Consider the following 25,058-nt stretch of genomic DNA (forward strand, 5'->3'; position numbering starts at 1 on the left):
AATTGTTTTTGTTTTGTCTTTAGATTGTACTTTTCTTTTTTCTTTTTTTCGGAGCTGGGGACCAAACCCAGGGCCTTGCACTTGCTAGGCAAGCGCTCTACCACTGAGCTAAATCCCCAACCCCTGTACTTGTTTTTGAGGTAGGGTCTCTCTCTCTCTCTATGTAGTCCTGGCTGTCCTGGAACTCACTGTGTAGACCAGGATGGTCTAGAACTCAGAGAGCTGCCTGCCTCTGGTATTAAAGACATGTATCAATATCTAGCCAAAAAGAAAAACTTGATAAAGATTTCTCTATTTTGTTTATGAGTGTTGTGTCTGCATGTAAATGTGTATCATATGCATGCTTGGAAGCTCTGGAGGCCTGAAGAGGGGGTCAGATCAGCCATGTAGATGTTGAACTAAACCAGGATTTTCTGCAAGAGCAGCCACTGCTCTTAACCACTAGCTATCTCTAGCCCTTAGACCAAGAAAACTTTGTGACCATGGATAAGCATAAGAAATATACAAATTAAACATTTACTGGTAACAATTTTATCTTAAAACAATTCTTTGGCATGCATATAATTTTACCATTTATTAAAAATGAAGGCAAACTTCCATACTGATAAGATTAATGAGTTTGTATTATTAAAGAATTAAATATTAACAATTTTTGATACATCAAATATAGAGCATTTTGGATGTTTTTCAGAGTTGATTTATAATATTCAATATTGAAAAGGCCACCTAGATTAATATATAATACAAAATGACAGCTATGTTTAGGAACATTTCAGAAAACATTGGGCCTTTTTTTATTTTGGGACTTCTGACTTGATACTTCCATGTAGAAGACTGGCTGTAAAAATATTGAAAGTATTTGTTTTATATAAGAGCAGAAAATGTGCACAGTAAAAGCATCGCAGCTCTTCACACTGGGGTCTCGGGTCTTGGGGAGCACTCGCTGGCATGGAACAGCATGACTGCAGACAGTGCAGAGTGCACATGCGTTGAGAACTAGGACTGCTGTACAGCTCACAGTGCAGTACGGTAAGTACTGCTGTGGTCTTTAGTGTCATTACATGTTGGCCTTTGGATTAATTTCAGTTGTTGCATTTCAAAGATTTATTTATTTATTTATTTATATATTTATTTATTATATATAAGTGCACTGTAGCTGTCTTCAGACACACCAGAAGAGGGCATCAGATCTCATCACAGATGGTTGTGAGCCACCATGTGGTTGCTGGGATTGAACTCAGGATCTCTGGAAGAGCAGTCAGTGCTCTTAACCACTGAGCCATCTCTCCAGCCCAGTTGTTGCATTTCAAAATGCTATACTTTTTTCCCAAATATTTCTGTTTTTGATTCCCTCTATCCATATGGCATCACTGTCTGCAGCTGTGAGTAGCTGAGTGATAGAGGAGGGACTTGGTCACTTCTCAAACACACACACTCCTACAATAGTGCCTGCTCTACAGGACGGCTTGTTGAACCACATCACTGTACTGACCATGTCCAGCACTGCTTACCATAAGCTCTGGGGACCAGTGGCTTAAGAAGAGACGGCAACCAGACCATACACTGCAAATCTGATTGGGTGGATTTAAAAAAAATAAAAATTTCTAGCAAGCTGCCTGAACTACTTGATGTAATGCTGTGTTTCCCTACTGTATTCACTGTTTAGAAATGTGCATAGCAAAACATTCCAGTCAGGTTCCAGTTACACTCAAGTAAGTTAGATTCCGTCTCACTAACTTTTGTACAACTGGCCAGAAAACCTTTCTACTGATTCTCGAGGAGCTTGTGTCTCCAAAAGTTAACAACAGATTTATTAATTGTAATTCGTATGACTCACACAAAGTGATGGTTTTTGATTGTCAGTTGTGTGCAAGCTATCACCACCACCCCCATCCCAAAGAGAAAGACACTTGTTAGCTAGTACCACACATATACATACATCCCTGCACCACCAGTCTACCTCTGTTTGCCCTGAACATTCTTGCAACCATGTGCCTGTTTGTGACTGGCTCTTTTCGGCTTGCATAGTCTTAGAAAGCTCACTCATGTCATATATTTCAAATTATCTTCCTGACTGAGTAGTCTCTTAACACATTTTATTGATGTGTTTGTTGGATGATGATCATTTGAGTAGTGCTTTGGTAACTTGTGTAAAAATTAAACTTTAAAATTATTGGTTTTATGTGTATGAGTGTTTGGCCTACATGTATGTCCCTGCACCATGTGTGCGGTACCTGCAGAGGTCAGAGGAGGCCAATCTCCTGGAATTGGAATTAACAGACAGTTGTGAGTCACCCCAGGGGTGCTGGAAACAGAACCTGGGTCCTCAGGAAGAGCAGTCGATGCTCCTTTTTTTTTTTTAAGATTTATTTATTTAACGATATGACACTGACACTATCTTGGACACACCAGAAGAGGGCATCAGATCTCATTACAGATGGCTATGAGCCTCCATGTGGTTGCTGGGAATTGAACTCAGGACCTCTGGAAGAGCAGTCAGTGCTCTTAACCACTGAGCCATCTCTCCAGCCCCCGATGCTCTAACTTCTAAGCTGTCTCTCTAACCCCTGGGTAGATTTCCATATAGTGGTGTTTGTTCATTTCTCTTCAGTGTTGAGGAGTTAACAAACTTCTGCACCATGATTAGATTTTTGTCAGAAGGTCTGAGATTGTCAGAAAAGATTAAGAGTAGAAGCCATGTGAATAAAGTTTCATAACACATAAAAAATGTGTATGTTCTTATATTCTTATAAGGCATTTAATAAGCAATAAATGGGAGCCACTTTGGTCAAAGAGAACTAAAAGTACATTTCCACAGTACACTCCCACATGGTAGCCCACAGCTATTTGTAACTCCAGAGGATCTGATACCCTCCACAGACATGCAGGCACAAATACACACACACACAAAATGTAAATTTAAAAAGTGACTAAATAACTAATCAAAGAAAGTTGGCTTAACGTAAGTATCCAACTAAAACATCAAGCTTAACTTGGGGCCGAAACTTGTCCTTCTGTATTCCATGGAGGAGGACAGGACGGAAACTTAGCTGTGAGGCTTCCTGCTGTTCACTGCCACGGGCATGTGCTGTACAGTGGATACAGTGTGTCTAGAGTAGTCATTCCAGCTGACGTTCCAGGCCTGTGCTCACAGCATGTTCATTCTAGCAGTACATTTAGTCCTTCACCCTCTGCAGAGAAGGCTGCCTTCTGTAGGCATTGCTTTCATTCTCCTGTGGTCTCTTTGCCAACCACACCTGTAGCTTGTTCGCTCACAACTTCTAAATTGGTACGGTCATAATTTAACCAAGTAATTTATATTACTTGATATTTCTAGAGGATTAATTACTTTTGTAAGATGATGTCATCAGTATGAAGCCCTCTATCTGCATTTATCTAGTAGTTAACTTGTACTCTTACGACATTGAGAGAAAATAGCAGATGACAAAATTGATCCGCTCTGGCTTGTACATGACAGTCTTTTCTTTCATCCCTTCCTGCTCTTGCAGACATCAGTGATGAAAGCACTGGAAAATTTAAACTGCAGCCAAGGGGATCTGCATTTCAGTGTCAAAGACAAATGTAATGTAAGAATTGGTGGAGGCTGGAGAGACAGAGCTCACCAGTTAAGTGTGCCTGGTGCTCTTCAGTTTGTTTCCCAGTGGGAGGCTCACAACGACCTGTGAGCCCAGCTCCAAGTCTGTGCTGGCTTTTGTTTACTTGTTTGTTTTGAGAGGGGAGCAACTTGAACAACCTGGAGTCATCTGAGAACCTTAAGAAAGAAAACGTTTCCATGAAATTGGCCTATAGGTGTTTTGTTGTTGATTTGGGATGGCTTTTCAAGACAGGTTTCTCTATGTAGCTCTGACTGTCCAGGTACTTGTTCTGTGCCTCAAACTCAGAGATGTGCCTGTGTCTGCCTCCTGAGGGCTGGGATTAAAGGTGTGCACCACCTCCTGGCAGGAATGATGATTAATAGTGCTTAATTCTAGCAGAGGCAGATGAATCTATATGAGTTTGAGACCAGCCTAGTCTACAGAGTAAGTCCCAGGACACCCAGGGCTACACAGAGAAAAACAATCTAAAAAAAAATTTTTTTTTTAAAGATTTATTTACTTGTTGTATGTACATACACTGTAGCTGTCTTCAGACACACCAGAAGAGGGCATCAGATCCCATTCCAGATGGTTGTGAGCCACCATGTGGTTGCAAGGATTTGAACTCAGGACCTCTGAAAGAGCAGTCAGTGCTCTTAACCACTGAGCCATCTCTTCAGTCCAAAAAATTTTTAAAGATAATTTTTGTTTATGTATATTGTGTTTCTTCATATACAAAAGCACACATGCATACATGTATCCAAAGAAGCCAGAAGAGAGGACATCACATCCCCTGGAGCTGGAGTTACAGGAAATTGTGAGCCAGCCAGAGTAGATATTGGGCACTGGGCTTCTGCAGTGACCACTCTTAGCCATGGAGCTATGCCTCCTGTCCCCAGTATACATGGGTTTGTTTTGTTTTTAAATATTTGGCTGGGGTTGGGGATTTAGCTCAGTGGTAGAGCGCTTGCCTAGCAAGCGCAAGGCCCTGGGTTCAGTCCCCATCTCCGGGGGGGGAAAAAAAAAAGATTTGGCCTCTCAGTAGTTCACACCTTTTTTTTTTTTTTTAAGATTTATTTATTTAATGTATATGAGTACACTGTAACTGTCTTCAGACACACCAGAAGAGGGCATCAGATTCCATTACAAATGGTTGTGAGCTACCGTGTGTTTGCTGGGATTTGAACTCAGGACCTCTGGAGCAGTCAGTGCTCTTAACCGCTGAACCATCTATCCATTCCCCGTGTGTACTTTTTAAGTTCTTCTTTTCTGTTTCTTAGTTTTTAAATTTTTCTCTGAAGTACTTCATTTTATTAAATACTATTTGTTTTTGTAGTTGCTGTATCAGCCCACATTTTAGAGCGGAGACAAATGCAGTCTTGTTTGAGTTTGACCCCTGCACCTTCATTGTATTGACCTATCAAACTATGGACAAGTGAGGTGAAAGATTACTTTCTTAAAAAATTGGGCAATTTACAGTTCTTATCCTTATGACTGCTAACCAATAAACAAGCTTTTATTCTGACTAAAATAATCAACATATTGGATATTGCTTCCCCAAGAATCACCTGGACATTACTAATAGATAAATAAGGTCAACTATGACAGGAAGAATGTGTCAGGGACTTAGAAGCAGGAAGAGAAACAAAGACAATTTTATCAGGCATTTGGAGGGAAATTAGGACAAATTTATAAATAGTTAACTCTTTCGGGCTATGACACTTTCCAAATAATTCATTTTTTAGCTAAAGGTAATTGTACCAAATAATGCTTTGTTGATCCATGAGCTGAGTGGTAGAGCCCTCCTGGATTTGACCCCTTGCACTGAGAAAGACAAAACCCTTTCCTGAGCTGTGCTGATGGACAACACTTGTAATCCTAACAGTTGGGCAGCCAGCGCAGAGTGCAAGTTCCAGGTGAGTCTAATCTACATAGCAAGACACTGCCTTAAAAAATGATGTTGCAGCGCTGGAGAGATGGCTCAGCGGCTAAGAGCACTGCTCTTCCTGAGGATACAGGTTCAGTTCCCAACACCCACACGGCAACTCCCATCTATCTGTAACTCCAAGATCTGACACCTTCACATGAAAGTCCATGTAGGCAACACAACAATGAGCATGAAGAAGATGAAGAGGATGAGGAAGAAGAGGGGGAATGATGGCTTGTCACTCGAGTATGTGCTGTTCCAAGATTCTGTTTCTGGTTTTGAGACAGGGCCTTGCTATGAAATCCAGGCTGACCTCTTGATACAGCAATCTTCCTGCCTCCCAGGTGCTGGGTGGCACTTGTGTGTCACCATGCCCAGCTGTTTGTAGAGGTTTGAATTGTAGTAGCTACACTGAGAGGTTTGTGTGTGTGTTTTTATAACTGGTAGGGCAGCCACAAAAGCTCAGGTTGCATCAGTATATGGATAGACACGTAACTCCATGCCTAGTATCATTCTGAGTCTCCTAGGTAGAGGCCAAGAACAAGTTCCTCTCAGCATAAGGGAATGGCGCCTGTTATACAATAGAGAAGAAATGTGCTTAGTTTCAGTCTTGCTGGCTTTTAAGGGACTTGACCAGCCTTCTTTATGGACTTGAAACTCTTCAGAAGGCATATTTGTATGTGGCTCAGAGAGTAGCTATTTCAGGAAAGTGGAAAAGTGGTTCTTCGGTAGCAGAGTTTAGTGGATTGGGTCTGTTGCGTTCACTGGTCAGCATTAGACCATGCAGTAACCCAGGCTTTGTGAATTGTGCCTCATGCATGAGCCAGCCAGTATAGGACTCAGAAAGACGGCCTGCTTTCTTGGTGCTATAATTACCAGGTTCGCTTTAGTTCTTTAATATGAAGACAACTAGCCCTACTTTGTTTTTTTTCTCTGTGTTTATGATAATAGCTAAAAAATTTGCCTTATAAATGGATTTCTTTTTTGTGTTTGTTAAGACAGGGTTTCTCTGTGTAGCATTAGCTATCCTGGAACTCAACCTGTAGACCAGGCCTTTAACTCACAGTGCTGGGATTAAAGGCATGTACCATCACAGCCTATGGATTCTTAGCTTATAATTGCATGAAGTCATTTTTTTTTCCGGGGATGGGGGTGGAGGATTAGAGATAGTGTTTCTCTGTCCTGGAACTTACCTTGTAGAGCAGACTGACTGCAAACTCAGAGATCTACCTGCTTCTGCCACCCCCACCCCAGTAAAAACATCTGGCTTTTGTTTTTCTTACATTAACAACTGTTATCATTGCCTAGTAGTTCAAAATTTTAATAACAAGCTTTAGTGTAAGTACACCCTACCAGCTGATTGATTACAGATTAACTGCCTTCATTTCAGGGAGCCTGGTAACAAATTCTAGTGTAAGATAAGCAAGGTTGTGTCAGGTCTACAGTGACCTCCCAAAACCATCCCAGTGAGGTGAGCAGTGTCTGAGAGCTGCTCGTCTGAGACATACAGGACGCGCATAGCTTTTTTCAGATCATCTTCAGTTTAAGTACATTCGGATGGGACTACAATTAAGCAATTAATGGGAAAGAACTTTTTAAAAAAGATTTATTAATTTATTTTGTGAGTGCACTGTCGCTGTCCTCAGACACACCAGAAGAGGGCATCAGAACCTGGTTGTGAGCCACCATGTGGTTGCTGGGAATTGAACTCAAGTCCTCTGGAAGAGCACAGTGCTCTTAACCACTGAGTATCTCTTCAACCCCAATCTCAAATATTTTAAAGATGGTCTACCTATCTTAGGATATTCCTGATTTACTAAAATCTTATTTCCAAGGATGTCTGCTACCTTTTAAATAGCCCCCTTATCAAGTTTTTCTCACCCATAACTGGGTGAGCCTATTGCAGTAGGCTTCTCTGGTTGTTGAGGTCCATAGGCATTGAGGTTTGAGTATGAAATGTCTCCAACAGCTCCTGTGTTAAACAGTTGGTCCCCAGTGGGCAGTGCTATTTTGGGAGCTGTAGAAACTTGAGGAGGTGGCTCTAGCTGGAGGAAGTGGGTCACTAGAGTCCTGCCTTTAAAGGTTATAGCCACTCTGGGTCACCTGTTGCTCTCAACCCCTGGCCAACAAGTAAAGAGCCTCCACTGCACACACTCTGATGGCCACTGTGGTCCATCCAAAAGCACGTGGGTCAGGCAGCCATGTGCTGCAACCATATGATGTGCCAGCTGATATCTGAGCTTTGGACATATTCTTGATGTCAGGACAACCAGGTCTACACAGTGGGGTGGGGGTGGGGGATGCCTGAGGGGAAGGAAAAGTAACTAAGGTTTTTTTGTCTTGTTTTTGGTAGAATCTCATTGTAGTTTTTCACTGTTCATGTACTGTAAGTAGGAGAAAAAAATTGTAAATGTTTATAAATAGTTCCCAAATCTGTATTGTTTCTCAGGAGCTAAAAGATTGTAAACATCTCTTAATTAGCCTAAAATTATAAAAATAATCAAAGGAAATATGGGAGTCTCTGTTTCAATCTCCCTTTTTCTTTTTCTGTTTTTGGTTTTTCAAGACAAGGTTTCTCTGTGAAACTCAACTCTGTAGTTCCTCTAGGCCTGGGCCACCATCACCACCCAGCTATTTTCTTTTTGTCCGTCTGTCTGCCTATTTTGAGATGAGATCTCAGAGTAACCCTGGCTGGCTCTTCAGGTATTGGGAGTTTTGACTGCACCATCATGCACTGCTCTGTTCCTGTCCTTAGGGCAACCTCCCCGACCCCCACACTGGCTCCCTTATATAGTAGACAGTCCTGAGCTTTACTGAACACTGAAGTAAAATCTCATGGTTGGCTTTATTCTGAGAATGTAAAAATTCCTGATTTGCTTGCGAATTGGTGGTGGGAGTTTGAAAAGTCAGTGGTTGGTTTTTCCCTAGTAGTCAAGGATTTGAATAATGTGATTAGAATCCTAAGATGAGAGATGGCTCAGCGGTTAAGATCACTTACTGCTCTTCCAGAGATCCCAAGTTCAAATCCCAGCAACCACATGGTGGTCAACCATCTGTAATGGTTGTGTCTGAAGACAGGGACAGTGTACTCACATGCATGAAATAAATAAGTCTTAAAAAAAAAAAGATCCTAAGATGACTACAGTTTACTTAGCCATAAGCTTGAATTACAATGGCCAGAATCCCAGGAAAGCCCTGTGTAAGTCATGGAAGGAATCATGGCTTCTAGACCACAGGAATTGACACCCTGTGGCTTCGGTTCATCTTTTTCTCTAAGTGGAGGAAGATGTTTTACTTCCTCCTCTTTGAACCTGCTCCTTACTGAATTGGGGAACAAAGGAGGACAGTGGCTGTAGCTGCTGGCCGCCCAGGGCAGCCAGTGCTGGACAGAACAGAGAGGGCTGCACTTCCGTATGGTCCATGCCAAGCATATGCTCCAGAGCTGGGACTCGATCTTGAAGAGCAATGTTTGTTTTAAGGAGGTTTTTTCCTGGTTGTCAAGGTTAGAATTTGGAGTCCTGAATGCTGTCTAAGGTCCAGCTTGACTGAGATGAAATCTAACAGAGGCATTTTTGTCAAGGCACTTACAGCTTAATCAAACTCTGGTTTCTAAATTCCAGGACAGCCAGGGTGATACAGACAAAGAAACCCTGTCTTGAAATCAAAACAAACAGAAAAACTCCTTTCTGAGGTTTTTTTTTTAATTTCTTATAGCCAAAGCAACTTATAAAGGAAAGCATTTAATTGGGATTTGCTTACAGTTCCAGAGGGCGAGTCCATCACTGTTATGGCAGTAGGCACAGCTTGGAGCAACAGTGGAGAGCTTACTCAGAGCCACCTAACTCATCCCATCCTTATCTGCAGGTGGTGGGGACCAGAGAGGGCGGGAGGCAGGCCTCCTCCAGTGACATGCCTCCTAAGACCTCCTGAACAGTCCACCAGCTGGGAACCAGACATTAAAATAGACATGCCGCTGGGGACCAGTCTCATTCAAACCGCCAGAGTCCAGGGCAAGGGTGCTTAGTGAGCCCACTTCTGCATCAGTAGGCAGTGTCAAATCTAAATAAACTAGAAATATGAAGGAACTATCACAAAGATTTTATAGTTATCAGCAAACATTTATTACTTTAATTTTACAAAACAGTGGGCTTCCAGAGTGTGCATACAAAGCTAATTCTTTGTGGGAGATGGGTGGAACAAAGTCTTCCTCACTTTGTAGCCTTGGCTAATTTGGAACTCAACTATATGTAGACCAGGCTGGTCTCAAGCTCTGCTTCTGAATGCTGGGATTAAATGTGTGTTTTTAAAAAAGTAATTCTTTCCACAAATCCATCTCTTTTTTTTTTCTTCTTTTCTTTTTTTTCCAGAGCTGGGGACCGAACCCAGGGCCTTGCGCTTGCTAGGCAAGCGCTCTACCACTGAGCTAAATCCCCAACTCAAAAAAGTAATTCTTAAGTTAAAAGTACTGTGAAATCACAGTAAGCTTGTTTGGTGCCTGCACAGCCAGAGGACGGGCAGTGGGACAAAGTGGGGGTGAGCAGGTGGCCCGTGAGAGTAGACGGCTGTCAGGACGTCAGAGAACAACTGTGGGTGCTGTTTGTCAGATACCTTGTGCCAAATGCGTGAGACGTGGGTTCTTGGTGGTGTAGAATATCACCAAATTGGCAAAGCTAGTTGGCCGGCACGCTCTGATGACCTGCCTTCCTCTGCCGCTATCTCACCAGCACTGGGATGACAAGTGTGTGCTCCTGGCTTTTTCATGCATTCCGGGGATTCAGACTCCCCAGGTCTGAATGCTTAGAGGCATGCTCCTTACCAGCCAGTCCACTGTAAATAGTTCTGTTCTTTTTTTTTTTTTTTTTTTCCCCCGGAGCTGGGGACCGAACCCAGGGCCTTGCGCTTGCTAGGCACGCGCTCTACCCCTGAGCTAAATCCCCAACCCCTCACTGTAATAGTTCTTAACCTCTGATGCTCACTGTAGTGTACAGTGGTAGTATTCTCCACATTAAATATGAAAAACAGAGAATTTGCAAGTAGAAGTCCCTGAAATGACAGCTCCTTTGGTTTCAGTGGGAAAACACTACCACTATATACTACGTGAGCTTCAGATGGTAACTACTATGTGACTGCTGGGAACAGCAGTCAGTGTTTTAACTACCAAGCCACCTCTCCAGCCCTGGGCCTCCATTTCTTTGTGTGGAATGGACTTGATGGTATCCACTTCTGTTCAAAGTGAAGCTCTCAGCAAAGCTCAAAGTGTGTCTGACCGAACTGGACCTTATGGCCCATGCCTATAATTCCAGCTTGAGGGGATGAGGCCAAAGGATCAAGAGTTTGAGACCAGTTTGGATTGCACAGCAGTCCTGGGATGTGTTAATCTGCCACTGCTGTTACTGTTTTACCTCTTAATTAGAACTGTCACTAATCCCTATGCTGGCATTATGGTTTACACATCTCTGCTTTTTCCAAAAACAAAAAACAATGTTGTGTGTATGGGGGTGGGTGTGAGAGAAAGGGAGGGAGGGGGAGGGAGGGAGGAGGAGAGAGAGAGAGAGAGAGAGAGAGAGAGAGAGAGAGAGAGAGAGAGAGAGTGTGTGTGTGTGTGTGTGTGTGTGTGTAAGTAGTAAGTTCAATGCCTCAAGAGGCATTTCGTCCCCTGGAGCTGGAATAACAGGCAGTTATGAGCAATGTGATGATGGTGCTCCTGGTTGAACTCAGGTGCTCTGCAAGAACAGCGCAAACTCCTGACCATTGAGCTGCCCTTCCTCCTCTTCATGTATTTACTGTTTTGCATTTTTAACCCATTGTCTGTCTGGCGTTTTGCTATTTTGTTTTTGCTCTTTTGAAACAGTCTTCCTGTGTAGCCTTGGCTTCCTGAAACTCACTGTGTTCTCAGTGCTAAGATGACAGGCGTGTACCACTATGCACAGCGCTAACCCATTGTCGTACTTAATTTATTCCCTCCAGAATTAAATTGGGAAGGCAAATAACAATATATTTTTTTGGTCTTTGGTTTGGGTTGTTGCTGCTGCCGCTGCTGCTGCTGCTGCTGCTGCTGCTGCTGCTGCTGCTGCTGCTGCTGCTGCTGCTGCTGCTGCTGCTGCTATGGCTAGGAAATAGGTCTCATTGCATAGTCCAGCTGTCATACTTTTCAGCATCCTTGCCCCCGTGCCAAGATTACATGAAAGTAGCACTAAGTCCCAGCATCCTCCATGCTTTACTAGATAGACCACCCAAGAGGTAGGCTCGCATCGCGTGTTGGGTGCTAGGGGTCAAACCCAGGGGTTACTGCATGCTAGGCGAACTACCAGTTGAGCCTTGACATGTCATGGTGCTAATGCCTAAATAGGCTGAGGGAAGACAATTGCTACTAGTTTGAAGAACATGTTGCTTCTAGATTTTAAAAATTATAAATGGTGATGAAATTCTTGGAGAAATTGTTTTGTTTGTCCTCTTGTTTAAAACAGTTAGCACTGGGGTTCTGGTGTGGGACTTCACTGTAATTTTGTCCCATGGAACTATTCTGAAGATAGCCCTTTAAAAGCCTACGTGGAAACCTCTGAGGTGTGTCTTCACATTCTGGATGGAAGTACCCACTTTTCAGTGTTCAAATCAGGCTTTAATAAACTGAAAGGCTTCATGTCCTCATTCACACTCACCACATCTCAGGGGCTTAGCAGACGTGATTCCTGGCAGCTGTTTTGGATAATTCAGAGTTAGGAAATTTTTATCTCTGCAAAATGTTTGGTTGAGGCACACAAGTCTAGAATATTCCAGGAAGTGAGCAGGAAGAACCTACAGTCTGAAAGGTTTCCCTCCTTTCCAGTGCTGGAATGAATTTAGGGCCTTGGGCTTGCTAGGTCAGCAGTCTACCACCGTGCTGCATCTCTCTGTCAGCACAGTAGGTAAAGCTTTACTGGAGCATAGCCAGCCACAGAGCTGTACTGAACACACACCTTCGCTGGCATAAGATCTAAAGATCTACTCCAATCTTCATTTTTTTTTAAAGATTTATTCATTTATTATGTATAAGTACACTGTAGCTGTCTTCAGACACACCAGAAGAGGGCATCAGATCTCTTTACAGATGGTTGTGAGCCACCATGTGGTTGCCGGGAATTGAACTCAGGACCTCTGGAAGAGCAGTCAGGGCTCTTAACCACTGAGCCTCCAATCTACTATGGAAAGTTTTGATTAATCTTTATGTCTAATGTAGGTTTTCTCAAATTTGCAGCAAATATCATTTTGGTCCTGATAATTCTTTGTTGTAGAGGGTGTTGGATTCTCTAGCACTGAAGTTAACAGACAGTTGTAAGCTGCCATGTGGGTGCTGGGAACTGACCCTGGATTATCTGGAAGAGCAGCCAGTACTAAATCTCTGAGCCATCTCTTCTGCCCTATACAACATTTAATAGCATCTCTGGTTCCTATGCAGTAGATGTCAGTAGCATTCCACCTGTTGCGATGGCCACAATGTTTCCGTATACTGCTGGATTCTCGGGGATGCACAGGTAGTGAGGCTAGACAAAGTATCCAGCAGTAGCAGTACATAGGCAGTCGTTCTACACATAGACCAAATCCAGTGAGAGAGCGAGATAAAGGGCAGGCAGAGGTGGTTACTTCAGTGTCCCTCTGGAGATGAGATTGTTGTTATGACAGGGTAGGAAGAGGCCTGAGGTTCACGTCACAAACAGGCACTGAGGAGGAAATCACTCCCCTACTAGCAGTAAGTTGCTTCTCTGTCTTGGTTATTTATAACTGGGTGGTGTGGGTTTCTGCCCTTATCGTGTAAGTTGAACTTTATCTATATATCCAATATAAGTTAATACCAAGCTATTCTTACAATCCCAGCATTTCGGAGATCATGAGTTCAAAGCCAGCTTAATGAGATATTGCCAAGGTGCTAGGTGAACAGAATATTACATATCAAACAAGTCCTATAAAAAATTTCAATTTTTTTCTCCCCTTCCAAAATAAGATTTCCCTAAGTGGCCCAGGCTGGCCTAGAATTCACTAGGTAGCCCAGGTCAGCTTTCAGCCTCATGAATGCTGGGATTGCCAGTGATCCTGGGACTCGGGCAGGAAGATAAAGGCATCCTCTGTCCATGTCAAGTTTGTGGCAGCCCCATCTATGGGAGACTGTATCATAAACAGTACACAGTAGTAGAGGGTTTTGAAAATGGTAAAAGTTGGCTATTTTAAGGAATTACTCATAGGGCTGGAGAGTGAACTCAGTGGTTAAAAACCAGCTGCTTTTCCAGAGAACCAAGGTTCAGTTCCCAGCACCTCTATGTGACTCCCGTTCCAGTGGGATCATGCTGCTTCCAGAAGCTGTGGACCCTGCACACATGGCACACAGACATGTGCGGACATAAAACACTCATACATAAAACAAATATTTTTGCAGGAAATTAGCTCACTTTGAGCTAGTTAATAGGGGTTTCTACCTTACCTGGGATCATTCAGTTCCCAAATAAAAGACACAAAACCTTCATATTTATAATAAGTCTTAAAGCACTAGAGCTGGGCAGACATCAACCTATGCTATTTTGCCTACTTCCCTATCAATACCCTGGAATTTTAATTTGCCATGTTCTGGCTGGGCCGCTCTTTCTCCAGTTGGCCAACCCTCATGGTGTTCTGTATGTTTGCATCTGTTTGTCTGTCCTTCTCTCTCCCTCCTCTGCCTCAGAGAACTGAAACTCTGCCTACCTCTCTTCTGCCCAGCTATAGGCTATAGGCATCTCTACTGACCAATCAGGGATACCTTGGTGGGCAAGGTTACACAGCACCACTTGGAGAAGCGGACTAGGGCCTGTATTTAGCACTACAATACATAGCAACACACCAACCCTCAACATTGGCGAGATGGCTTAGTGTGGGTAAGCTGTTTGCCATGCACACTTGGTTCCTGGGTTCAGTCCCCTGAACCCATGTAAAGGTGGAAGAGTGAACCAGCTCCACAGAGTTGCCTGACTCCAGTGCACACCCCACAGCAGATGCTCCCTCACAGTCCTCCTGCATGCACAGAGGAACAAGATGTCGTACAGAGGAATTACAGTAGCTCGGGGTGGAATAGATTATTGTACATAATGTATAATAATAGTGTGTGTATCTTAGTTTGGGGAATGGAGTGGATTTAAAGCTGGAAAATGGGGCTGTGGTCATACCAGCCTATCATAAGATCCTGGATTTGAACTGTCAACAATGCAGAAAAAGAGGGGTGGGAGGGTAAAGGTTGAGAAAATTGCCTTTTAAAGAGAATGCTCGGGGGCTGGAGAGATGGCTCAGCGGTTAAGAGCACCCGACTGCTCTTCCAGAGGTCATGAGTTCAATTCCCAGCAACCACATGGTGGCTCACAACCATCTGTAAAGAGATCCGATGCCCTCTTCTGGTGTATCTGAAGACAGCTACAGTGTACTTAAATATAATAAATAAATAAATCTTTAAAATAAATCTTTAAAAAAAAAAAAAAAAAGAGAATGCTCTGCATATGCTCATGTGGCTGCTTAGGTTTAAGTTTCAAATATAATTGGTGTTGATGTTATTGTGGAACATACCTTTGTGGGAAATCATCTGCATTGCACATACATTAATGCAGCCTAAAACACATACTTGTAAATAAAAACATTTTTAGAGCATTCTCGACTACTGAATTCCAGTTAATTAGGTGAAATTGCATGTTTCCATGCATGAAGTGTTTTTTTTGTTTGTTTTTTCAGATCTTACCAATATATTTGAGTCCTTCCTGCCCCAATTGCTGGCCTATCCTAACCCCATAGATCCTCTCAATGGTGATGCTGCAGCCATGTACCTCCACCGACCAGAAGAGTACAAGCAGAAAATTAAAGGTAAGATGGCTTGTGCTTTTAGCTGGCCATTTAGAGTCTGTTTTGTTGTGCTTTGTTTTTTGAGACAAAATGCCCACGAAGGCCAAATGGCACTGGAAACTACAAGCAGGTCCCCTAGAAGAGCAGCGAGCAGTTTTTTTGGGGGGTTTTTTTTTTTTGTTTTTTTTTTTTTTTTTTTTTTTTTTTTTTTTGGAGCTGAGGACCGAACCTAGGGCCTTGCGCTTGCTAGGCAAGCGCTCTACTACTGAGCTAAATCCCCAACCCCCAGCAAGCACTCTTAACCTCAGAACTACCTCTCTGCTCTCCTAACACCCTTCTCCCATCTTGCTCACCTGCTCTGTGTAGCCTTGGCTGTCCTGAAACTCACTCTTTAGGCCATGCTGTCCTGGAACTCGAGATCCACCTGCCTCTGCTTCCTCAGATTAAAGGGATTAAAGGTGCACACCACCACCACCAGCCTAAAGCCTCTTTAAGTGACTCCGTTTCTTGTAGGCTTTCTCTAGTCTGAGAAGAGACTGCAGTGGTCTCATTGACTACCTCTAGGGCTTAGAGCCTATGTTCCCACACTTGGGACCGACCACTTGCATAAGGCTGTGAAAGGACACCGAAAGCTGGAGTTGTGTCTGCTCACCTTCCTTTCTCTTCAGTGTGCCTTCTGGTTGTGCTACAGCCACCACCCCTGCTTGCCCTTACCTGGGTCTGCACTGGGAGCTTGCCTGTGAAACTGGTAGGTGCATAAAGCTTAACACAAAAGGAAGAGACGCCAAGTGTGGCGGCGTCTGCCCCTTGTGCACACACGGCTAGCACTGGGTTCCTGCCTGTTAGATAATGATGTGCTCATCTGCACAGGATATATAGCACATCAAGAGCCTCAAATGGGTCCAAACCCATTGGCCAACAAAAACAGTGAAGGAGAACTTGAGCACATAGGTCTCCAGTTTAGATGTGCAGGGCTCAAGTCAAACAGGAACCCTGGGACCATGTGTCGAGTAATAGTTTTCTTCTGTTTGTTTCTCCTATCCCCAGGTCTCTATGGAGTATTGTTGAATATTTTTGTTTAAAGTAGAAATGTTCGTTTTCATAGGTCTCGAGTACTTTGCAAATTAATAACCTAATTTAATATAGCACAGTAATGTACATAGCTAAAAGCCCATGTACTCTAAGTAAAATGCAATTTCTACCATATAAGATTTTGTTAGGAAACTATGCTAAAATTTTGACATTGCCTTCACTTACCAGTGTCTGTAAACCATGGGTATCTTAATACAGAAAATATTTATATAGTTCTAACACCCATTATGCCTTAGCAATATAGTACTGCCATGACTGTACTACAGGCTTGCTCTGGCCCTGGTTGCCAAGGAAACCAGACCTGTGTTCATCTTAAGGTAGATAGCTACTTCTGTCTGGGGACCCCCTAACTTTCTGTGGTGTCCACATTGGGTCAGTTTGCGATCCTTGGTAGGTGGTGTGAGATGTCGTGGCTGTCAGGCCTGCGCTCTGCCCTGCTCTCTGCTGTACCTCTGCACACCAGTCCCCATCTTCCCTGTGCCTCATTCCTCACACTCACCCCTCGCCAACTTGTACGTTTGCTTCCCTTACTACTGGGATCGCCCATTTCCAAAGCCCTTGTCTGCTGCTTTTAGGACTTTTGCTTCCTGCCCTGGAACCATACCCCTCTCTACCAAAGCTGGAGCCTCAGTTCCTCCGAACCTGTGTATCCTTCTCAGGCCCCATCCCTGGGCCTCGCTACAGCTCTGGTGTTTCCTTCTACTCTGGTTCTCATTCCCATTTCCTGAATGTGACTGTCTTAGTCAGGGTCTCACTGCTGTGAACAGACCCCATGACCAAGGCAACTCTTGTAAAGACAACATTTAATTGGGCCTGGCTTACAGGTTCAGAGGTTCAGTCCATTATCATCAAGGCGGGAGCATGGCAGCATCACAACATCCAGGCAGGCTGGTGCAGAGGGAGCTGAGTTTCTACATCTTCACCTGAGGGAAGCCAGGAACAGCCTGAACATCCCCAGGCAGCTAGGAGGAGGGTTCTAAGGCACACCCACAGTGACACACATCCTCCAACAAGGTCACACCTTCTAGTAGTGCCACTTCCTGGGCCAAACATATGCAAACCATCACAGTGACCATTCTCTTATGACCAATATACGCTTTTACCCCCAGGCTCCCCCTCTCCCCTGAGTACCTTATCCATGGCTTTCAGTAATCCTCTAGATATGTTGGCTCAGCGGGGTGTGTCTAGGCCTGACCCTTTTCTCAGGTCATCTTTACAGTGGTATCACAGCTTGGCACACTTCATCATAGAGAGTCGGACCTGCTTCTCCCCCAGGCCTTAGCATTTAGTCTACCTGATGCTGTTTACCTGCAGGCGTGGCACACAGCGCTGCTAGAGAGATGATGTCTCAACAGCGAATGATGTACACATACCAGTGACATAACTCTTCCATAGACCACACCTTCTGACCCTTCCCAAACAGTTTCAATAACTGGGGGCCAAGTATTCAAATGGATGAGCCTACGGGGGACATTCTAATTCAACGCACCACACAGATGATTGAGTTCAGTTCTCAGCACCCATATCCACAGACCACTACTGCCTGGAATTTCAGCTTTAGAGGATCCAATGTCTCTGGTATCCTCGGGTAGTGTCCCCCTCTCCCCATAGACAGACACACCCATATCCACATCAATAATATAAAAATAAATATTTTAAAATGCAGGTGTAAAAACACGGTTGAGTACAGCCAGCCTGTAGGTGACATGGGGACCCTTGGTCTTGTCTAAAGATAGGTAACTCCCATGCAAAACCTTCGCTAGTAAGCGAGCCGGCACTCAGGAGGTAGAGGCAGGCAGAGAGACTCTGTTGTGGCTGTTCTTTGATACTTTGTGGGTTCTTCTTTTTCCCACCCTTTATCCCCCCAATTTTACCCCTCACACTGGATAGGAGAGAAAGCAGGATAGGAGAGAGAGAGATCCCTGAATTTATTTTCTTTCTGTTTCTTTGACCACAACTACTACAAACTACAAGCAACCTTCAACTGGGGCTCTAACATTTATATGCTCTCCAAAAGTTCCCAGAATCCCAACGTCACACAATTGTAGAAACTGGGAAAGTCAGGCCTCTGTTAGAGCACAGGGCAAATTACAGCTGCTGCAGTCAAGTTTGAAGCAGCCCCACGTCCCCACACCTGGGGTTAAAACAGAAGACTATACATGTATGCATGCATGCTACTATTATCATTATTACTATTATAGTTCTGTTTTTAAAGAAACCAAAATTCCAGAATTTTCACTACACCTTGTCTCAATAAACCAACCAAACCAAAACAAGCTTTGCTAGTGGGACTGAAGAGATTGCTCTGCCAGTGAAGTGCTTGCCTCATTAGCATGAGCAGAAAAACAGGTATCCTTGGAGCTTGCTAGAAAGGGAGGAACACAAGCGCAAGGCCCTGAGTTCGGTCCCCAGCTCCGGAAAAAAAAAAGAAAGAAAAACGAAAGGGAGGAACAAAAAGGTGCCTGCCATCAGCCTCTGGCCGCCATGCAGATGCAGGTATGCACACACAGCATCTCTGTTGAGTGGCATCAGCCTGCCAAGGACCTTCAGGACTGAGGTAATCTACCTCTTTCCCTTAGTGGGTTCCTTCTGTGACCGTCTAGATGGATGAGTTTGAGCTACTGAAGTGTATTCACTCCCTGTTAGTAGGAAAACTAGCCTGTAGAGCAGGTGCTCCCAGCCTTCCTAATGCTGAGACCCTTTAATACAGTTCCTCATGTTGTGGTGACCCCACCATCACATCATGTCATTGCTACTTCAGAACAATAATTTGGCTATTTTTATGAATCTTTTTTTTTTTTAAAGATGTATTTATTTCATGTATTGAGTACACTGTCACTGTCTTCAGACACACCAGAAGAGGGCATCAGATCCCATTACAGATGGTTGTGAGCCACCATGTGGTTGCTGGGATTTGAACTCAGGACCTCTGGAAGAGCATCCAGTGCTCTTAACCACTGAGCCATCTCTCCAGCCTCCCTCATGGCAAGTTTTTTGTTTTTGTTTTTTTTAAAGATTTATTCATTTATCATATATAAGTACACTGTAGCTGTCTTCAGATACACCAGAAGAGGGCATCGGATCTCTTTACAGATGGTTGTGAGCCACCATGTGGTTGCTGGGAATTGAACTCAGGACCTCTGGAAGAGCAGTTGGTGCTCTTAACCGCTGAGCCATCTCTCCAGCCCTATGGCAAGTTTTAATTTAGTCTGGTACACAGCAAGTTCCAAGCCAGCCAAGAAGACACAACCATCTCACAAAACAAAACTGAAGGGAATAGGGAAACGTTCCTACCTGGATCCCCTGCTGTCTTTTCAGCATCAACGGGCCTGTGTGATCTTTTGCCTGCCTCTTTACAGCAGCTTTTTTTTTTTTTTTTTTTTTCCGGAGCTGGGGACCAACCTAGGGCCTTGCGCTTTTTGCTAGGCAAGCACTCTACCACTGAGCTAAATCCCCAAGCCCTCTTTACAGCAGCTTTAACAGCACCATTGGCATGAGGACACGAGAGGCCCTATGTCCAGTTGTGCTGATTGGAGTCCCACCATTGCCCTTCCACAGTGTGTGGGCAGTTTACTTAAACAGCGTCCTTTTAGGAACAAATGTGTTGTTTATTCAGCATTTCTTACATTTGTTTTCAGCCGGCACTTTGGCCTAGGCTCTTAAGCATAATCTTGAGGAGAATAGTGAGTACACGGAAGAACCCTCAAGACCCTGCACCTCCACACAGCAGCCTGTCCCTGATGGGCAGAGCCAGACCATGATTACTGTCTGCTTCCAAAACCCAGCGGTCAGGATCGAGTGTGATTGCATAGGTGCAGATCAGGGGTGGGGAGTCACCGAGGAGTCATCACTAGACCACTCTTGTCTAGGAGATAAACCACTTTATTAACGTGGAAAGTAAAAAGTGTGGACTGCCCACTTCAGCCCAGACAAGTCACTTCCTCTTTGGAACCCCTTGGCTTTTCGTTACCATGACACCGGGTGAGTTTGTACCAAGGGGTCACTGAACTCACACCCTGTGTTTCCTTCCCCCATCCTCCCCCTATGCAGAGTACATCCAGAAGTATGCAACGGAGGAGGCCCTGAAGGAGCAGGAGGAGGGCACTGGCGACAGCTCATCGGAGAGTTCTATGTCCGACTTCTCAGAAGATGAGGCCCAGGACATGGAGTTGTAGTAGAAAAGGCATCTGCTTTTCAGAAAGACTATTATATCCTAACCATGAGAAGCAGACTCTAATATTCATATTTAAACAAAGCAATTTTTTTTATTACTAAACAAGGTTTTTATGAATAATAGCATTGATATATATATATTATATATCACCCTTTAGATCTTGATTTCTTGGTCATTTCTCAACCTGAGGTGCATAGCATATTCCCACATTCCATTTTGGTAGCAATATGCGGTCCGAATGCATGCATGCATAAGTCCATTTGGCCAAGTCAGCCTGTGCGCTACTGAACTACTGTCAAGAGATTGCCGCTCTGAGGTAAACATGAGTTAATGACAAGTTTGCTTCTTTTTATTGATGGTTCCAAAGAAACAAACCAAATCTACCAGCTCTTGGATGAAGATAGAACCGTGCTTTTCCAGAGTGGAAAGGAAAGGGTTGAGACGCGTGCTTTGAGAGCCTGTGAAGCTGCTCTGTCTGTGTCAGCCACTCCATAGTCCTAAGTGGCCCTTTGTGAGGAGCAGCGTGAGACAGAGTTGATGAGAAGTGAGACTTAGGGCTTTGGGGGTTTTTTGGCTCAGATTTAAGTGTGTTTTTCTAGGTAGATTCCCGCCCTCCCTGCTGCCAGACCTGCAGCCACATTGGTTTTTTGCCTTGGAGAACATTTGGGAAGCATTTTCTGAACCCATTTCCTTTTGGGGGTGTCCAGTTTGTCATCCAGCAGAGCATTTTGAGAGAACAGGACTGGAAGACGCCGAGTGACATCTGATCCAGCGCCGGCCGGCCGGGCCTGTCGGAGACCATTGCCCTGGACTGAGCTGTGACACTGGAAGCAGTTCTGTTTGGTGTTTTGTTTTTCTTTCTTTTTTTTTTTTTTTTAACTTTGTGTGATTTTTACTTAGACAAGTTACAGGTTTAATTTTCACTACCAAGAGACAGTCTCCTCCCTGGACAAAGCGCTCAGTGGACCATCAAATGGAGGAAGACTGGCCTTGTTGCTTGAGCCCTGCACACCCCTTGGACTCCAGCTTAGTTTTCCTCCCAGAAGCTGCCAACTGCTGTGGGAGTGTGGGTAGTGTGGGTATCCGAGACCCAAAACATCCTAAATTTGAAATGGGTAACAGTTGAAACAAACTGAAGTTTTTGTACCAAAGTGGCTCGAAGTGGGAAGAACCACTTTTGTAAATTGTCATGGAGGCAGGTTGAGGGGACACCACTTTCTCCCTCTGCAGTAACAGACAGACAGACAGACAGCTGGAAGTGCCTGGCTGGCACTGCCATCCAGTGTGCCCGGCAGTTTGAGACCTGACTCTGGAGGGAATTTGGAGACCGTTTAGAGAGCAGCTCTGCTCTGTATTGTTTTTGCCGAAACCAGAGCAGTAGACGTAGCCAATGTAAGACCTTCTGAAGACATTTTGAATGTCCCACTGGACTAACCTTTCTCTTGATGTGTGTTTTTAGTTTAGAAGTGCTATATTCCACAAGGGTTAAGTCAATGAGGTTGGAGAACACCTATCTTTTTTCTTTTTTAATTCAAAAAGCACAATCAGTCTTTCCTTTGAAAATCTATAAAAGTACAACTTTTAGCATGATTATTTTCCTAAATAAAAAGACAAATAATTTACTTATTTTACGTTAATTACGGGCATGAAGCAAAAGGTTTCTTTGGGGGAAATGCAGTTCTCTAGTGCTGGGGTTGGTTCACTGCACTGTCCCTGGCACCCTGGCTTGTTGAAAGGTGGCTTTAGCTGTGTGCCATGTGACCGTTTGCCTGGCACGCTGTCTCTGTTGTGGTTAGGGGTTTCTGCTCACACTTGCAGCTTGCTGCCCTGCAGATTAGCCCTTTGCTCATGCTACAGCCTTCCTGTGGGTGCTACCTTGGGCAGGCTTGAACTGCTGGGTGATGGTCGTGAGTTCAAACAATTAAAAATGTGGTTTTTTTCAATACTATATAAAAGTAGTGCTCTGATTACCTCCCCCTCAAAAAAAAAATCCAGATAATTGCTTTTGATATTGTTGGGGAAAAAAATGAAACAGAGCCAACTTTGGGAAACAGGTGTGAGCAGCTACAGCTCTTGACCCTTACCGGGGGCCACTTCGCTCAATGAAGAGACATCATTCCTTCCCGTGCAGGGCTGACAGTGCAGAGTGTCCATCCAGACGTATGATGAAGGTGTCACTGGTTCTGCACTGCAGTTCCCATGCCTGCCCCCAAGTCACTCCACCCTGGACTTTGTGCACCAGTTCTGGTTCTGTGCATGGTGCAGCTCTCTGGACCTTGACTCTGTTAGAAAGTATGTAAGTTTCCTGGCCCTTCCCTGCTCCTAGTTACTAGATGACCATACCCATAATTGCAAAGGACCAGAAGGAAAGGCTGACTGTGACTGAGAGGACTCTGGGTCCCCGCAGTAAGCTGGTGGGATCTGCAGCAGGGCTGCTGTAACACCAAGCCCCTTTGGAGGGGCAGCAGCAAGCCAGGCTGCTCGCTCCTGCCCACCCTTTATCTACCATTTTTTGAGGTCCTGTCTTGTGCTTTACTAGTGAAAGCCATCCTTTGCCCTTGTTGATGACTTGAGCTCTTGCCAAACACCGACAAGCAGAGTGGCTGCAGCTTGGCAGCCCAAACCTGCCACGTTCCTGTGCCCAGGGAAGCCCAGCACCGGGGCCAGTGGGCTATGTTCCGTGGTTGCCAACCTAGACCCTGGCATTTGAAATTCTTTTTGTCAGCAGTCTCCACCCTCTCACGAGTGCTGAGAGCGTCAACCAGCATATTGATAAAGTTACCAGAAGACACAGCATCTCTCTCTCCAGCACCACTGTTTTTTGGTCCATTTCAAACGCTGTTCTAATTGCCAACCGGCTGATCTAGGCTCCTGAGGAGTTACCCCTTCTCAGAGGAACTGCGCCCTGGAAAGGACTCCCCGAAGTTCTAGTTGGCCTTGACCTGATACTTGCATTTTCTAGGCCCCCTTTTGGGGTGGCTAAGAATCATGACAGATCCTCTGCCAGCTTCTAGTCTCGCTGGGTCTGGTTTCTGAGTACTGGCATTGGATTTTAAATGGCATGTGACCCTTCTATGTTTTAGTGACTCAGAAAAGTGAAGCCATTTGCAAAAGTTAGTTTGTTTTGTCAACTTCTAACTGGGTCATAGCCTTGCTGAGTGAAACCAACTCATTTCTGATTGGGCACAAAGAACTGCATTCTTTGGACTTCTGAATTCATGTTCATCTTCCTCTGGCCACTGAACACCTTGGCCAGCTCTTTAGGAATTGGATGGTGTGATGGCCCTTGGGGAGCCATGGTGTGCAGCATTCTGCTCACCTGAGGAGTGGCCAGGGCTCTTGGTTTAGCAATTACTCGGCTGTGGGTGTGGGAAGAAATGGCCTTTAATTACTGATTGTATTTGGTACACATGTGTGATACTTGAAGAGAAAAGGGACTTACCAGCCCTTAATTGAAATCTAAGCTTTTTACTGCTTTCCCCCCCTGGCCCTATCTCCTCCCTTCCGCCTTCCTTGCATTGTGATGATCTAGTGGGCATGTCTGTCACCTGGACAAATGCCTCCTCTGACTATAACCTCCTTAATAGTTGTGTATAATGAAAACTGTAAACTTTTTTAAATAAAATGTGTATATACCTTGGCAAATGGCTGAACTTGGTCACTCAGAGCTGCCCACATACATCCAACATCACAAAGGATAAATCCGGAGGATAATGTCACCATCAGGCAGCAGTAACCAAAAGGGACAGAAGAGTGGCTGAGCCGTGAGCATCACGGCCATCCCTGCAAAGCCGAGAGGGGTCTCATCCTGTGTGAGGATGTGAACTTAGTCTGAACTCAATGGTCAATGTCTGGACTGTGTGTCCAATGCTGACTTTGCCCTTCCTGAGGAAGCAAACACTGCCTTACCCCAGCCTTTCTATTCCATTATAGCTCACATGCACTAAGCCAGCCAGCAGGTGGCAATGCCATCCAGTCTTCTGAGCTATCAGAAGACCGGAGACAAGGGTTTCCTGGACTCGTCCAACGTTTTATTGTTAACCATGCTGTCTCTGGGAGCCTATCCTCAAGTCTGCCTGTGGAGAGAGATTTGGCCCGGGGAAGTGGGGCTGGGACCAGACACCGACTGTCCTTGAATGAGGTAGGGCAGTGAGGTGCTCCTCACTAGCCCTTTACCCAAAGGACTAGAAACCAGAGCTCTTGAGTCCAATCTGTAGGGCTGGGCTACTTCAGTTCCAGCCCCTGCACCCTCCAGGCCCTTGGCCAAACAGTGAAGTCTGGACTAGTGGCTTCTGGCACTCGACTCGACTCCATGCAGACCTGGATACCACAGCACTATGATCAAAGGCTCCTGTGAGACACCCACACACACACACACTTGGAACACTAAGGTCCTAATACAGGTTTTGCGTTTTCAGACCCAGGAGGCTTTGGGAGT

The 25,058-nt window shown here is 44.6% G+C and overlaps 1 protein-coding gene across 2 annotated transcripts in view; it reads left to right on the forward strand.

The window, feature by feature from the left end:
* Ube2h (ubiquitin conjugating enzyme E2 H) overlaps window positions 1–24,265 on the forward strand; it is a 93,150-nt gene extending 68,885 nt beyond the window's left edge. For both annotated transcript variants that reach the window (XM_032906813.1, XM_032906814.1), the window contains 2 exons: window positions 15,247–15,375; window positions 20,497–24,265. In XM_032906813.1, coding sequence (XP_032762704.1) covers window positions 15,247–15,375; window positions 20,497–20,621 — 254 coding nt within the window. In that variant the 3' untranslated portion in view covers window positions 20,622–24,265. The remainder of the gene's footprint in view (window positions 1–15,246; window positions 15,376–20,496) is intronic.
* Window positions 24,266–25,058: the final 793 nt, after the last annotated feature.

This window comes from Rattus rattus, chromosome 6, assembly GCF_011064425.1.
Source record: "Rattus rattus isolate New Zealand chromosome 6, Rrattus_CSIRO_v1, whole genome shotgun sequence".
Lineage (NCBI taxonomy): Eukaryota > Metazoa > Chordata > Mammalia > Rodentia > Muridae > Rattus > Rattus rattus.